We start from the raw sequence: 17,251 nt of genomic DNA, 5'->3' as shown, positions 1-17,251 counted from the left end.
GAAGTACCTGCCCACCACTGCAGAGTATATGGGTTTGACTCCAACGCGGTGCATCTGGCTTTGTCAAGCGTCTATATACAGTAATGTTCAGTGGAGGGAAGGCGGGGCAGGGAGGGTGAGCACCTGTCAGCAGGGAGTGTTAGGCTGCTCTATGGCCTCCTGGTGGGGGTTCCTCACTGGCAGGTGAGCCAGTAGGATACAACATCAGTATGTGTCCCACTGTCCCCACACACATTTCTGTGTGTGGGGAGGAATTAATTGGCATAACGACCAAAATGGGGAGAAAATTGGTAAAAAGCTAAAGAAAACAACAAAAACTAATCGACCATGCCAGCTGCAGCCCGGGCACACCTGGCTCGGAGGCAATGGGAAGTAACACTCATTGATTTAATTCATGTTATGCCCAAAACACATTACGTTACTAAGTAACGCTGAGGAAGGCCTGTGTGCTGAAATGCGTCTGTTTGTTTGGTTGACTGTTGCTGCGGATCTTCAACATTATTAAAAAAAGACTCGGATGTTTCTTCCTTTTACGTATATTCAGGAATCTGCACCCTGTTTATTCAAGACTACCCCAAGACTGTCCTCGAGTTAAATATTTTTAATTATTAATTAAGAGACTAAATACAACCCCTTTGTGCCCAGATTATGCACCGTTTAACTAGCTAAAGTGAAGTTGGACATGCCCTAAATGCACTTGAAACCATGCACTTTAGACCATGTGCTATAGATCATTTAAATAGGACCCTTCATTTGCTCTGTAAGGTTCATGACCCCATGATCCATGTTTCCAACATAGCCTATCCAACAAAATACGCTAATTTGGTCATTATGCTAATGTTTCTATACTGTACTGTAGGTCCACGGGTTTCACTTTCATAATGAATTAAACATATATGCATGTTCAATAAAGGATTAGTGATGGGAAGCTGGCAGAGGACTGTCCTTGTGCGGAGCATTTTGCAGAGTGACTCCTTGCACTGGTATCTGTGGATTAAGTGTGATGATGTATCCAATTTTACTTAGTTTTTGCTTAGCTTGCCTGCTTTCTTTTACACTGGGTGGTTTTGTTTTTTCTTTTTGCTGCTGTCATTTGTTATGAGCCAGCTACAGCGCTCTAGATAGAGAGAGCAATTAACCTATACGTTTCGGGCTCATTGTACCTTTATCTCCTCCCACTGCTCTCGATTGGCCGACCATTAAGACTAGCTGAGTACTTAAGAGCTTGCTGCATTCTGTCCCACCTTCTACGGTGCACATAGTTTTTTTTTTGCAGAGTGTGATGTATTTGTTTTACTTAGTTTTTGCTTAGCTAATTATATTGCCTGTTTGCATTTACACCGGGTTGTGTTGTTTTTTGCTTTTGCTGCTGTCTTGTTCTTAGTCAATGGCGGCGGTGCAGCAATTAATCCAAGTTTCAGGCTCATTGTTCTCTCCAAACACAGAAGATGGCAGCAGGAAAGTTGGGTTATACAATGATTTTGATGTTTATTAAAACAGACTTGTTTGTGTACCCTACTGGTCAAACCGTAGGAATATGAAACAATAAAGGAACCAAATATAAAGTGGATGTCATACAACTATGTACGAAATGCAGAGAATATCCCCAGGCTTTGGTTATGACATCCACCCCAATCCCCCTGTCTTGTCTGCTTCTGCCGGTCGAGTCCTGGAACACCAGATCAGATGACAACGTTGACAGGGGCCCTAACTGCAGCCAAACTGATAGACCTAGCGTGACACCAAGAACGGAGGAGGGAGGCGTGGACTGGAGTTGTGCACGCAAGCCTAACGAGCACTGAAAACAATGCTTGTGGATTCGGAACGTGCCCAGATGCCAAGCAATTGTCCTTTCAAGCTGATGGTCCAGGTCCATTAGATATGGACTGCACAATTCTTCATCTCAACATAAGAAGTCCATAAGAAAGAGGACATTTGACTACTTTTCAGCACACGTAAAATTGGGGTTATTTTTTTTCTCCGAAACATTGCTTGACAGCTTCATTATTAATACTGAGATAGAAATTGAAAATTTTACAGTCATTAGGAAAGATAGGATCTGTAAAGGAGGCAGTGTTTTTTGTTTGCATAAGATCAGACATATAGGATTTAATGTTACTAGACCATACCCGGTGAAGGGCGCAGACGAAAGTAGTTGCAAAGTTGGGGTTAATGCAGGTCCTGTCGCGCGGTTTCTCCCCCGCGCGCGTCCCGTCGCGGTTTCTCCCCCGCGCGCGTCCCGTCGTGGCGCCCACCCCCCCTCCCCCCGTCGCTCCCGTCGCTCCCGTCGCGCCACCCCCCGGCCCGCAGTCACCCCTCCCCACGGGCGGATATATATATATATATATATATATATATCAGCACTTTGTTCGCTGAAGCTGCGTGTGAGGTCGTCATTGTAGAGGGATGTGTCGTAGGTGGTTCTCGTCGTGTGTGTGTGTGTGTGTGTGATGTTGCTGGCTGTTGTTGGCTTTCAGGGGGTGGAGTCCTGGTAGTGATAGGAATGATTGGAATGTGATGTGTTGCCATGTCCGCCTATTGTAAGCGCTTTAGGGCCAATGTTGGTGTTATAGGGTTCGTTTGGTTTGGCCTCGTTTCCATAGACCTTGCTGCTTGTTTCTCTCGCGAAACCTGGCAACGACGCATGCGCAGTTTGATCAAGAGTCCACCCAACCAAGTCACCACCACCACCACCGTGAGGTTACTAGAATTATAGTAGGATATCTGACTTGGATCATTCTCACGTCTGGCTTGACATTTTATTGCCCAAGTCCAAACCCATTTATTTAAACCTGTTACAGACTGCCAGTGCCAGGTCATAAAAAAATCTATGAACTTCAAATTACTTTTAATACCAATGTCCTAAAGAAGTCTCCCATTTATCAGCAAAATACACTTTGGTCTCCAGTATTTAAATGTGCAAGGGTGGATAGAGATTTGTTTTAAATTGCTTTTTATCAGCTTTTGACAAGCCATTCCCCCAAAACTCATTAAAGTAGTTATGATCAAAGTTAGAACAGAACCCTGGATTTATGCAGATATTTTAAAGGCCATTAAGTCAAGAAATTACAATTTTACCAAATATAGGAAATCTAAGGGTGAGCAGTTATATATAAAATATATACTGTATATAAAAACGCAAAAATAAGGCAAATCAAATGATAAAGAAAGCAAAGGTTTCAAGTGGTTAATTAATGATCTGGGCCAGATTATACATATATTACATAACAAGAAGAAGAATGTCTCCTCTTTGGAGATCAGAGCGTTGAGGAGAGAGAGAAGAAAAATAAGTTTAATAAGTAGCCTACATCAGGGGTCCCCAACTTCTTTGCCTCAAGGAACCCTTCCAATATGTTCAATACCTTCACCAGTGCTGCCTACTGTATGTGTCTTGATGGCTCCTTAACAATAATAGTTGAGTCTGAATACAAGGTGTGAACGACTTGAGTATGCCATTGTCAGACACAGCTCAGGGTTCATTGACCTCTGAAATGAAGTCCACAGTGGACAGACAATGTGCTGATCACATAATCCATCTCCTTGGATTTGAATCAGACTGAACACTTGTATCACCTTATCCCCTATCCGCCCTCTCTTTCCTGTGTCTGTAGCATCTAATAAACTACATAGCGCTTACAGTCTCTGACAAGACAGTTGACACTGACTGGATGTAACATGTTGTGTACTGATTACGCTTACGGCATAAACCTCACTGCTGCAACTGTCTTTCTTTGAGAAGTGTGTACTTGAGTGTGCTTTCCTTGCAGAGAATCCCTGAAATATATTCTGCATTAGATGGCACCGACGCACTATGGAATGCTCACTGCCTCACTTAGGACTCTAACCCAATGTCAGGTGGTACGTGGCACCAAAATAAATGTGAAAAATCTAAAGCAAAAGCATGATGTTTATTGTCTGGGAGAAATGGATCTGGATGCTGTACACTAGGTCCATTTTACACTAGCAGGGTGCATTTTTACACTCTAAGAGTCAAACCAACTCACAATGTTGCTCTGTGATAAGAAACTCCTTGCCTGATATTCAGATTTAATTGCCATTTCATTCCCACACCATCATTCAGTCTGAAATGGCCTTCTTGTTTGATTTTCCTAAACCAGCCACCAGCCACCTCCAGCCACTCTGTAGTCAACCTTCATCACCAAGCTATTTGGATTCTCTGCAATCCAAATAGATTCTCTGAATCCAGAGTGTTTTTGATCACAATAAATAATTATATTGTATGTTGGCCCATCCCAAGTAAGGACGCAGTTTGTATCTGTGCTAGGCTCAAGTATCCCAACTATGACTGAAAGATGACACAATTAGAAAGACCTCCAAAGTGGAAGACATTTGCTAGAACTTCACTTTGAATATGACCCATTTTAGGGTAAGGATCTAAGGCTTGGGATTAATCACATAGTTTTGGAATACTGTGTATTTAATTATTAGGTGCACTACAGGTTTATTTAATGTACTACAGGTAACCACCAAACCTAATGGTTAACACATGTGATGTGACGCATTGTGCATTTAGTTTTTTTGCCCTTAACAACAACATGCCCAAAACTGACTTCATAGTGAATGCAAAATTCCGGATCAATAACATTATTTTCAACAAATCGTTAAGAGTACCAGGGTCCAGAAAATATTCTTGAATTCATCATACACCAACACGCTGACAGTTGACAGATGAGTTCTCCCTTGGTGTCACTCTTTCCCCTCTCTGTGACAACAAGTCAGCAAGAGGGAGTGATGCATATACTCTGTAAAGCCCTCAGTCGTAATTTGACTCTGAAAGTGTTCAAATGGACCCTTACGGGTCCTCTTGTACACTCAGATTTAAGTTACCACTCAGGATTTTGAAGTGTACAGCCCACAGCGGGCCTCCAAGCACTCCCATGTCCTATATTACTGCAAGATGCTGTCTGCCTCGCACGCACGTACGTACGCACGCACACACACGTGCGCATGCACACACACACAGGATTTTGAAGCAGTTCAACTCCGATACAGTATGTCTAATATGTACACAGCAAAATCCTGACTGCTAATTTAACTCTGCATAATTATGGCATCTTGGTGAAAATTTAATTAATAATAAAACCTATAAGCCTACAGGGACTTAACATGTGCTTTTTTTTTAAAGGAACGTTTGGAAAAAGTCAAAATAAGGTATAGCTAGAAGATACTATATAAACACATTCAGGACATTGGTTGGAGTTCATATTCCTAAAACTTAACTAACCATATTTCTTACCAACTGTCAACAAATGCATGGCTGGCCACATCAGCAGGAGTGCGAGTCGGCTGGGCCCTAATTACATTTGGGACCTGGGAGATGGAGTTGAAGGAGAAGATCTACCACACTGGCAATAGACCCGGCAGAACTGCCTGTTGTAGTGGCAACAGAGAGAGAGAGAGAGAGAGAGAGAGAGAAAGACAGAATTCCTTTGTGTGTGTGTGTGCCAACTCTACATCTCCTAAAGCACACCCTATTTTTAGGGATTGTCTGCTGGCACATTTACATTCTGTGTATATGAGATGTGTTTGAATGTGTGAACATACTGAGTGGGAGAAATCTTTAATAAGATGGTGAAGAAGATGCTGCATGAGCTCTGTAAATTAATGTAATTCTGAGTCGGTTTGAAAGCACTGAGCAAAATCTAATTCTTCAACTAGTTGAATGGGAAGGCAACTAAAGCCTACATCAGTGCAGACAGAGGGATAATGACTGTATTTACATTCACACAATACTTTAGTTACAGTGAACCTGCAGGTTAAAGCAACAGTTTAATTAAAAGGTCAGTATGGATCAAAAATAAAATTACTTCCAAAGTTGACTAAAGAGAGCTGTGATGCTAGTAGACCATCCAACCTTTATTTCAGACAAACTTGTGAGTATCTGGTATGAGAACCCTCCCCAAGTCAGCAGACTTGGGGAGGGTCTGCGGACTTTGAACACAATAATCTTTGTGTCTGCTGAGTTCCTTTCCGTGGTTGATTGATTGATTGGTTGAATATTTTGTTAGACAGAAATGCAAAACAGCACGAGTACAGTCAAACATTTGGTCTAAAAGGATAACACCAAAAAAGTCCTTGTGGTCTTTGGTGATTGTTTGAAAACAAGCTGAGTAATTAGACATTATGTAATGGCCACAGCCACGTGTCAATCATAATCAAAATTTGAACTGATACTTGCTTCTGGTGTGTTTCGTCTCAGGCATGACAGCGGCAGCCTCCTTGGTGTCCCTAGCGTGGGCCCTGGCGTCCTACCAGAAGGCCCTGCGTGACTCACGGGACGACAAGAAGCCCATCACCTACCTGGCCGTCATCATTCAGTTTTGCTGGCACTTCTTCACCATCGCGGCACGTGTCATCACCTTCGCCCTGTTCGCCTCCGTGTTCCAGCTCTACTTTGGCATCTTCATCGTGCTGCACTGGTGCATCATGACCTTCTGGATTGTCCACTGTGAGACGGACTTTTGCATCACCAAGTGGGAGGAGATTGTGTTCGACATGGTGGTGGGCATCATCTACATCTTTTCCTGGTTCAACGTCAAGGAAGGGAGGACAAGGTAAGGAGGATGCTGGTCTCTGCTCTGTTGCATTTTCCCATTTACTCCATTGTTTATGTATTTTCATTCTGTTCCATAATTATATATTTTTGGTCCAATAAGTGTAAAAACCTGGTTGATCATAACTGACTATTTTCCATCGATCACCACAAACTGTGAACTCCCAATCCAAATGTGGTGTTCCCCATGATGTCTTTTTATGATTTATAGTTGGTTGTGCATCGTGCCTCCCACCAAAAATAGCCGATCTACAAGTGAGCGTGTACTGTAGATCGGCGACACCGGCGCACAACTAAGTATAAAATAGGCCTTACTAGTGTATTGACGTACCAGTGATAAATAAGCCTACATGAATGTACAGTATATCTATGAATTAAACGTTTTAAACACATGAATATCACTTACTCTTAAAGTATGAAAAATCAGAAAAACTCCAACATTTGACTGATTGAATTTAGGCAATGCCGACACTGGGTTAAAAGGCACTGAATAATGCTGCAGTCTGATGAATACCATGAAAATCCACATTCAATTTTTTCAAATTCAAATTTTATTTTATTGTTTTTTCAAAAAACATTCCTTCGGGTACATGGTCTATGCTCTACTCAACTAATGTGAATATGAAATCCATTTAAACTCACTGTATCATTAAAAACCTGGTGACCTGATGGTTAGTACACTTAACACACAGGCTCACACACAGACGTGGGAGGATAATAGGATTTGCATTTAATTTCTTACATTTTACAATGGTTGATAGTACAGATTGGCAATCAAGTGCGCATTATTTGGACAGTCAACAATGAGAATCAGATTGTTTGTTCACCCAGTGTTGGAAAGTTTGTTGTGTGCCATACTTAAAAACCTTTAATGCTCAAAATAGAAGTTTTGTTGATAAAAACACAAACAAACAAACCTAAATTTAAGAGTAGAAAACATCATCAGTCCAATAACTTACTTGATACAGTATACATGTACAGGAAAATGCAGTGTGTTCATTTAACTGAGAGTGTAAGAAGTGTACCCATATGATTTTACACTAGACCCAGGTCCATCTCTACACTCTCAGAGTTAAATCAACACTCAGGATGTTAGCTAGCTAGCTACACAGATGCCTTTCAGTCTAATTTCATGTAGATAGGTAGCTAGCAAGCCATCGATTAATTTAACGTGATCCTATAATGTGCTATCTGTCTGTGGCAGGTGTCGTCTCTTCATATACTACCTGGTCATCTTGGTGGAGAATGCGGCTTTGAGTGCGTTGTGGTACGTCTACCGCTCCCCCCACAACACAGACGCCTTCGCTGTACCTGCACTCTGTGTCATCTTCAGCAGTTTCCTCACCGGCGTGGTCTTCATGCTAATGTACTATGCCTTTTTCCACCCCAACGGCCCGCGCTTCGGGCGTTCCCCCAGTGGCCAGGCCCTCGATCTGGACCCTACGGCACAGTTCTCCATGCTACCGCCAGACGGCGCCACCAACTCCCTACGCTCCAACCGCGGTGGCTCTTCCACGCTGGAGCGCGACGCAGCGAAGTACTCAGAGCGGGACGGGTGCATGCCGGTGTTCCAGGTGCGTCCCACTGCCCCTTCCACGCCCTCCTCTCGTGCGCCACGCCTCGATGAGACCGTCATCAAGATTGACCTCTGTCGTAACCGCTACCCGGCTTGGGAGCGCCACGTCCTGGACAGGAGTATACGGAAGGCGATCCTGGCCATTGACTGTTCCCCGAGTCCGCCGCGGCTGCAGTACAAAGACGATGCTCTTGTGCAGGAGAGGTTAGAGTATGAGACCACGTTGTAGTCTGATCCCCTGTACAGTGGGGGAATGGAAACACTTGCATTTGTTGGAGGGCTGTCCTCTCAACAAATGAACAGCAGCAAGGACTATGGCAATAGGTTTTAACCCTTGCTGCTTTCTGCTTCTTTCCTTCTCCTACTCATCAAAACCCCACCACTCCCCACCCACACCCTCACCACTACCACAGCAACCCCGAGTCCCATTTCTCTATTTGTCTCTCCGCATTAGTCCACACACAGGAGGCTAGTTTTGATTAACATAGGAGAGCATTAGCAAAAGGTCTGGCTGATGCGTGGCTGTGTTTCTTCTTCTTATGAAGGAGATGGCCAATCTATTGTTGTTGTCGTTTTTTACGACTGCTTGTCAGGGAAAATTACACCGTAAGAAATAAAGGCACAAAAACGGAAAGCTTCAAACGCTTACTTGAATCTGGCAAAAGTTGCATTGACAAGCATTTGCTGAGGTTGGATCTGTTGATTACAAAATGAGCACGCCTCTGTGTCACCAAAGTCTTGGAACAGCTCCACATAGACTGCCCATGTTGGCTCATTATGACATGCAATACGTGTCATCGATGCCATACCGGGTATCAAACTAAAACCTGGACCACGACCGGGTTTGCATACAGCAATTCCTTCTCCTTTGTGGTATAGTTGTTACAAATGCTGAGATATACAGTACATCTCAGAGAGAGAGAGAGAGAGAGAGAGAGAGAGAGAGACAGACAGATAACTTTTAGCTCTTATGTGTGATATAGTAGTAGCCTAGCAGCAGAACATTGGGCCATGCTGGTTTCAGACTTTCAGTAATGTGATGGATCTCACCGGTTAGAACAAGTGGAGTGGGCACTCACATCACAATCAGCATTCAAACATACTGTGTCATCATCAGCCGTGTTCTCCTAGTGCCAAAAAGGATTTGTCTGAACTTCCACTTTGGTTCAGAGTACCGGGATCCTTCCCGTTGATGGCTGGATAATTGGACAACTGGATAGTTTGCCTATGAATTATATAAAGCCACTTTCTCTTGTCTTAAACGACTCATCTCGCTGAAGAGACTTTAGACCACAGTCAACGTAGCATCTATACATAGTCATCATGTCATTTCTGGATAAATGAAATAACTTGGATTGTCTAGGAGAGAGAGAGAGAGAGAGAGAGAGAGAGAGAGAGAGAGAGAGAGAGAGAGAGAGAGAGAGAGAGAGAGAGAGAGAGAGAGAGAGAGAGAGAGAGAGAGAGAGAGAGAGAGAGAGAGAGAGAGAGAGAGAGAGAGAGAGAGAGAGAGAGAGAGAGAGAGAGAGAGAGAGAGAGAGAGAGAGAGAGAGAGAGAGAGAGAGAGAGAGAGAGAAGGGGAAGGAAGATGAAGAGACTTTGGGAGGGAGGGAGGGAGAGAGAAGGGGAAGGAAGATGAAGAGACTTTGGCTAGTCTTTCTCTAGCCTGGAAATAAATAACAAACAAAACAACAAACATACAGTGTACACAAGGCCAAGAAAAAGCTTCCTGGCAGCTCAGTTCAACTATAAACCTGTCCAGCCTCATACACCTGGCCGTACAATCATACTGGTTTATGGGGTCAAAATAGAGAGGAGTGGACAAGAGAGCAAGTAAAGAAGAATGTGTAGATCAAAGCATGAAGGGATGACAGGAACACGACGGGCGGAAAAGAACACGAGAAACCAGAGGGAGGGGGAGAGGAGAGCGTGAAATGATTGGAGGGCGGAGGATGGTGCAGAAGCAGAAAACACCATATGAGAGGTGAATGGATCACAGAGGAGAAGACAGAGAGGAGACGGATACAAAGGAGAGACGGCAAAGAAGACAGGCAGTCAACCATCTCAGCCAAATGAAACTACGTACAGTACAGTACAGTACCACCACCAGGATGTACAGTCCTCTGACACAACATACAAATGTTTTTCTTTTATTCAGAAAAAACAAAAAAACAAAAACTATAGTGTATTGAATTCAATGTCATTGTGTGTGTGTGCGCGCGTGTGTGTGTTCGTGTGTGCGTGTGTGCGTGCGTGTGTGTGTGTGTGTGTGCGTGTATGTGTGTGTGTGTGTGTGTGTGTGTGTGTGTGTGTGTGTGTGTGTGTGTGTGTGTGTGGACACCCTTAAAGGACAAGGAAGAGTGAGAGGCACACAAGGATGTGTTTGGACACTAATTAGCTGTTGTAGTTATGGATCATCTGAGTCGACATACCTTAACTTTTTATTCTTTATTTATTTTATAATCTTTTTGCCAGACACTTTGCCAGTTTGTTCAAAAGATTTTGCTAGTTTTTCCTCCCTCAGCTAGACAAAAATCAGTTTGATAGTGTTGTTTAGCATCATATTATATCAATATTTTAGTCACGTATTTCAGGACAGTAGATACTTTTAGAATAGCATTTTACTAGCTGAGACGACATGAGTTTGTTGAAGACAAGCTACGTTATTATCGCTCAGCTAGTGCTAACCGTTTTCTTAATGCTATTCTAAAATACCAATATAGTCTTGAAATACTGTTCTAGAAGACTAATAAATCTAAAATGTTACATTAGCTGAAGCACCGATATTTAAACACTGTGATGAGTAGCTGGTGAAGAAAAGACTACAAATGAGATGTTAAAGTTTTCTCATAAGGCATGATATACACGTCATGAACACAAAACCATCGGCAACATTTTTTATCCACAAATGCTAACTAGTATGGCAGCCAAATGATAGCTGATGTTATGAGAACCATTACTGTGCATCAAATAGTATGCGTGCGTGTGTGCGTGCGCGCGTGCACACACACACACACACACACACACACACACAAATAGACTAACCCGTGACATCATCATCATGTAGTTGAGCCATCAAGCGCGTGTACATTTTTGTATTCATGTGTTATTCAATTTAATTGTTTATCTTATATATATATGTCACAACTTCATCGTTTTGTTTTGATTTTAGAGTGATGACAAGTAGACGAAAGAAGCACAAAAATCCATTGGATAATCACAGCATGTGACTGGAGGTCCTATTTACACTGCTCAACCAAACCTTACCAAATCAAATCTCTCCTCTCTCCTTCTACTGTATATTGAATCACATAACCTTAAGCCTACTTTGTACTCTGTAGGCGCTTGCCGAAAATAAATGATTTTCTGAGATCAGTTCTTTTCGGCAAGCGACACCACCGTGCGATGGAGTATACATTAAGCGTTAGGCCCACTTATAAATATGGGCAAGATTAGAGGACACTGTGGACAGTGTGGAAATGGACAGTAGGATAAGTTCAGTGGAAGTTATTAAAGGGACAAAGCATGACATTTTTCTAGTTTAATTTAAGCACTACTTTTGTTAATCATTCTTTTCTTTTTTTGTATAGCCAAGCTTGTAGATTTGCTATTGTCACACTGTCTAAACTTACTCAGTAATAACTTAATTTTTTTAAAGGCATGCCTGAAGAAGGTCTTGTACCAAAACGTTGCTGCTAATTAAATAAAACTGTTAATTTATTGAGCACGTTTGGACAGTGTGCAGGTGTTTATTTTTTATTTTTTTATCCAGTGTATTCTGTGTTCCACCAATGCAAACTTCAAATCAAACGAAATCTATTTAATTTCCTGAGATCTAATATTTTCAAAAGAGTTATGAATTGCTTGCCTATAATGACGTGCTCAAAATAGGGTCACCAGGGTTAAAAGGGTTAAAATAATATGTGCCTGTCACAGTGATTGCATTTACATGCATAGTGTATTCCATAAGCTGCTCATATCCATATACATAAGTAAACAAAAGTTTCCAAATATCATCATGGGAACGGAAGTGATAATGAGATGAAGACGAGCCTTGGTTAATACTGAATTCCACGTTTCATAGGATTGCTCATAGCCACAACATTGATTTGTACAGGTTGGCGTACAGTAGATGGAAATAGTTTCTGAATAATATGAGAATATTGATGCGCATGTAAACACTCAGCATATATTCTGTTGGAAACAGACATTGAGTTGTTCCGGGTTTTGCCTTTTTTGTTTTGTTTTTATTGACTATCAAAATGTGCTGCTTCTTTTGACTCCCTGAGCCTTTGTGTCTTATAATTTAAATTATTTATAACATGGGTCATTCTTAGGAAAAACATTACGTCTGCTTTGTTTTTAGACATTAATCTGCCTTGTCGCTGCCACACTACAGTGTGTGTGCGTGTGTGCGTGTGTGCGTGTGTGTGTGTGTGTGTGTGTGTGTGTTCACATGGTCTGTGGTGTGTTTTACTCAGCATTGTTAAATATTAATGGAGGATGCCATTACTCTTTCAGGAGGTAGTGTAAAAAGAGCTTTTGGATCGGTCCCACACCCAGAATAGCAGCGCCACCGGAAAACACCATTGACCTTGTTGCTCATCAGGTATTTGTAGAAAAAGACATCCAAAACAAGTCAAGTATCTGCAACAGCTCACACTTTTGTTATAATTTTTCAGTGCACCAAATGAATGAGTATTCCATGAAAAGAAAAGAAACCCCATCAGGAGTTTTTTTTACTCTTGTTTTATTTTGACTATGTACTTGAAAAGAAATGCAGGGATTTTATTATTTTCTCCTCATTTTTGAAGGACAGGAACCCTTCCACAGAAGGCAGAATGGCAGCACTGGAAAAATTAAAAGCACAGGCATCAGGGTGAAGACGAACATGGAAGGCACAATACTGTTCATTTAGACAGCAACAGGATAAAAAGCTGTCATATTTACCAGCCATGAGAAAATCTGATCTGTCCTCACAAATTAATATATGTTGTGCCTATATGCACATCTCTGTTAAAATACAATCCACTGATTAAGCAACCAAATGGATGATCTAAATGTCAGAAGCACAAACTGAAATACAATAAGATTTGTATTAGCCATGTCCTAAGCAGCATTGGTTTTCTGATTTCGCAAACATACACATCAATATAATTGCTCTGCAATCATTTTCTGTCTAAATAAAGGGTAAATACATCACAAAAGAATCCACTTACATTTCTAGACACTTGAATTCAAGCTCAGTAAGTGATGGCTAAGGCTGTCACAATCATCAAGCTTGGTCTGCTTGGTCTGTCTAAATATTTTTCTTTTGAGGAGAGTTGGTTGTCTACTCCTGTTAGTATTGTTTGAGGCCAAGTAAAGATTGGAGGCTGAGAGATTACAGTTTTCAACCCAAGGCCAGAGATGACGGTCTAAACCACTACACTAATTCTGGGAACCACAAGCGACCAGATCAGTTCAGATAGTGATGTTTACAGGAAAAATAATTAACAAAAAAAGGGATAATTAATTCACCACAGCCACTGACATGCTTGCATTTTCAATCAAGGAGATAACGTATAATTTATAGATAGCTGAAGCACAATAGAGGTATGAAAGATTAATTATTTATTGATTTAATGTATCCTAAGTACACAATTATGTCAACAAAAGACTAGTCTCACTACCCAGATCCCTATCAGCACTTCATTAAAATGCATTAGGGCTGCCCCACTACTGGATTAACAACATACTAATTGAAGTGACAAAATCTAAAACTGCAGGTGTACAATACTACTAATAATCTGTGTAGTGCTGTTTTACTGAGTAAAACAAAAGGTGCAGAAAAAGTCTGTTTACCTAGTTGTGTATGTTTTGTCCACGGTTTATTAAAAAAGTGCTCAGTACTTACACAATCCCAACACTATGTAACAGTAACACAGTAAAATCCGGAGTCAATTGTAAACATTGACCCGTACTATCCCTGCAAACCACAGGCACTTTAAAACTGCCTGTAGCTATGAATTCTTGCTCCCCTGAAAAACAAACGTCCACCCGTGGTTAAACAGAGGTCAGGTGAAAGCCCCTCCCTCCACAGCTTCATAAATGAAACATGAGTTGAATCCTTCTCCATGTCGCTATGTAGGCGTACTGTATACGCTCACATCTGATGGATTGTATTTCATTGTTTACTTTGGAATTGTTGGGCCTCATTTGTCGGTGCGCATGTGTTTTGGTGAAGATGCTGTGTGTATGTCTGGAAGGAGAGGGTCAGATGTATGAATGTGTGTGTGCGTGCGTGCGTGCGTGCGTGCGTGCGTGCGTGTGTTAGTCTGAAGTTGAAGAATGAAGCTCTAGACGTGTGAATACAATAGTTCTCTGTGCCACATATATATGGATTTTTTGAATTACCTCACCAAACGAAACACTAAGCAGTGCTATGGAGAGTCCAGGTATTTTATATTCATGTGTGACTTTATTTAGAGATCTCAGTTTAGGTAGAATATGACATGGAAGACAAATGAGTCTGCTTAAACAAATATTGCCGGAACCTTTTGTGTGCCACAGCGGTCTAGTAGTTGACAGTCCTATAAAGTTTGAACGAGACACTGAAACACCTACCTTGTCACGCATTGTAAATGACCCAACTTCCTCGGTCCTTAGAGACCTTCGATAGAATAAATTGTTCATACAGTACAAGAACATAAAATATAGAACACTGCATTTTTGCTTTATTAGTAAATATATATATGGGAAGGAAATAACATGGGAAGGAAAAAAGGACAACATACAGCCAAGGACAGCCCACAAGCTGGACCTGAACCGTCTAAATTATACCTGTAGTAAAGGTGATTAAACTAGAGCACATCCATTTGAAATTTGGTTTGGGCTCCATAGTACACTGTAAAATCCTGAGTGTTAATTTAACTCTGAGAGTGTACAAACGTAACCAAAGACCTGCACGGGTCGTCAACCAGATGATTTGCCATTTCTGAGGATTTTACTGTATATGTTTCTGTTCTTTGTCTAAAGCCTAATCTTTGGCAGGGATTTTACTTATGAAGCTTTTGGAAAAGCGTTGGGTGTCAAAATATTTGTTAGCATAATAACCACTAGCTTATTAATAGCTCAAAGATCTTTGTTCAAGTGGCCACCATCACATGAAGGAACAGTACAGTACATAAACCTACCTCAACTTGGATCCATGGGCAGAATACCCGCCATCATTTGTGGTTGATTTGCTTTATGGGTGATGACACTGCACACTGCAAGGCAATGCTTTAGATCCCAGCCCCTTGTTTATATCTTCACGGTTTAATTAGGCAGCAGCAAAATAACATGTAACCTAGATGGTTTGGCTTGCCTTGGTCATTGCATATTGACCAATTGATGCAGACCTACTGGTTTGATTGTAGGATTTGGTCAGAGTGTGAGGAAAATAAATCTTTGCAAACAGAGAAGACCAACATCCATTCTGCCACTTTTTCACTGTATGAAGTTTCGGCTTACACATTTTTAAACCAAGCAACCGATTGGTGAAAGATGCATTTTTTAAGCATGAAGTTAGCTCCGGTAAAGCAGTGGTTCTCAACCGTAAAGAACCTCCTCTCAGGTATTATTTACAGTGTACATATTTGTTGCTGCCTAATTACAATCACAGAAACAAGGGGGCTGTAATTTAAGCACTTGATCCACAGCATGCCTATTTTGGGGCGAACCATCAGCAAAAAATAGCTGTTCTACAAGTTGGTGAGCGTGTGGCTATTTTTGTCAGTAGTCAGAAAAAAGCGGTCTAAGTACAGTTGTAACTCAGGTCCGTTTTACTAAGAATAGAGGGTTTAAGTGTTTTTTAAAGGGTTACCAGCTGTAAACGTCTCATACATGCTGATACTATAAACAGTGGTGGGTATCCTGCTCACTGTTGGAAGTGCATCACACAACAGAAAGCAGTGACAGGAAATGCACTTCAGTGAATAAAACTCCTTCACCCAGTCATGGTTTTAAGCTGCTTTATAAGTTTAATTTGCCTTAAAGAAAAAAATGCTCTATTTTTTTCATTGCTTCCTCATCATTCAGGAAATTGTTTTAATGTGCATTTGACCCACTCCTTGGTTTTCTGGATAAAGTGTATGCGTGTGTGCACGTGTGTGCACGTGTGTGTGTGTGTGTGTGTGTGTGTGTGTGTGCGTGTGTGTGCGTGTGCGAGTGCGTGTGTGTGCGTGTGTGTGTTTGCTTTTATGTAGTTGTTTTTCTTTTCTTTTCAAACTATTCAATAGCATTATATGTCATTTATAGTTGCTGTGCTTATACTAGGACACAGGTTGTAGAAATGTCCCTCCCTCTCCTTCCAGATCACCTCACCCTAAACATTGTCAGACTCGGATGGCCAGATTCACTAACATGGGTTGTGAAGGCAGATTGAACATTCTTTTTGCACTCTAGTTGCTCATAGTGCACTAGGCAACATATTGCACATTTCATTAAGACATATGCAAATGAGCGTGTAGCCCAAATGGGCTACTGAGCTCTGCACAAACAAAGTGCGATCTTAGTCATCAACTGCAAGAGCAAATTGCGTCATCAAGACTAATTCAGCAAGGCTGACGCAAATTAAACAATCATCTGCATATATGTCTACTGTATAAAAGTTGCCCACCAATTAAGCTCATACAGCTGCATAATGGATTAGCTACTTATATTATAATCTTCAGATTATCTCAGAGTTGCAACAGAGATGCTCAAGGAGGGAATATTCTCTCTTTGTTGTCTCACTTCATGTTGGTTACAATATAAAAAAATATTGGTTACTACAGTAATAATACAGTAATAGAACTATTATTGTGGTGGCTATTAAGCAGTAATAATAGCCACCATTGCTTGTGAAGTGGCCTTTGCATGCACTGTTGATTCTCATTTGCACAACATTAGTTTGAAGGAGTTGCAGTTGTGATGTTTTGGTGAATTGGGTGCAATTTCTATTTGCATGGCTCAACCTAAAGCTATGGTCTGAACGATCACTTTTATGTGTAATTTACATGTGCAACCATATCAGACACAAAGTGGATTTATTCTATTGCCTGTGCTATTTGGCATGCTCTTTTCTCACATATGTGAAAGTT

At 41.4% G+C, this 17,251-nt stretch overlaps 1 protein-coding gene across 1 annotated transcript in view; it reads left to right on the top strand.

Annotated features, from left to right (window-relative positions):
* Positions 1-8,379, top strand: part of xkr4 (XK related 4) — a gene marked incomplete at both ends in the record, with an annotated part of 38,852 nt that extends 30,473 nt beyond the window's left edge. The window contains 2 exons of the mRNA XM_084058834.1: positions 6,221-6,575; positions 7,779-8,379. Of these exons, the coding sequence (XP_083914960.1) occupies positions 6,221-6,575; positions 7,779-8,379 (956 nt within the window). The remainder of the gene's footprint in view (positions 1-6,220; positions 6,576-7,778) is intronic.
* Between the last annotated feature and the right edge of the window lie 8,872 nt (positions 8,380-17,251).

Source organism: Gymnoscopelus microlampas (genome assembly GCF_963454915.1).
Source record: "Gymnoscopelus microlampas genome assembly, chromosome: 5".
NCBI classification, from domain to species: Eukaryota; Metazoa; Chordata; class Actinopteri; order Myctophiformes; family Myctophidae; genus Gymnoscopelus; species Gymnoscopelus microlampas.
This window is presented reverse-complemented; position numbering and strand designations above follow the sequence as displayed.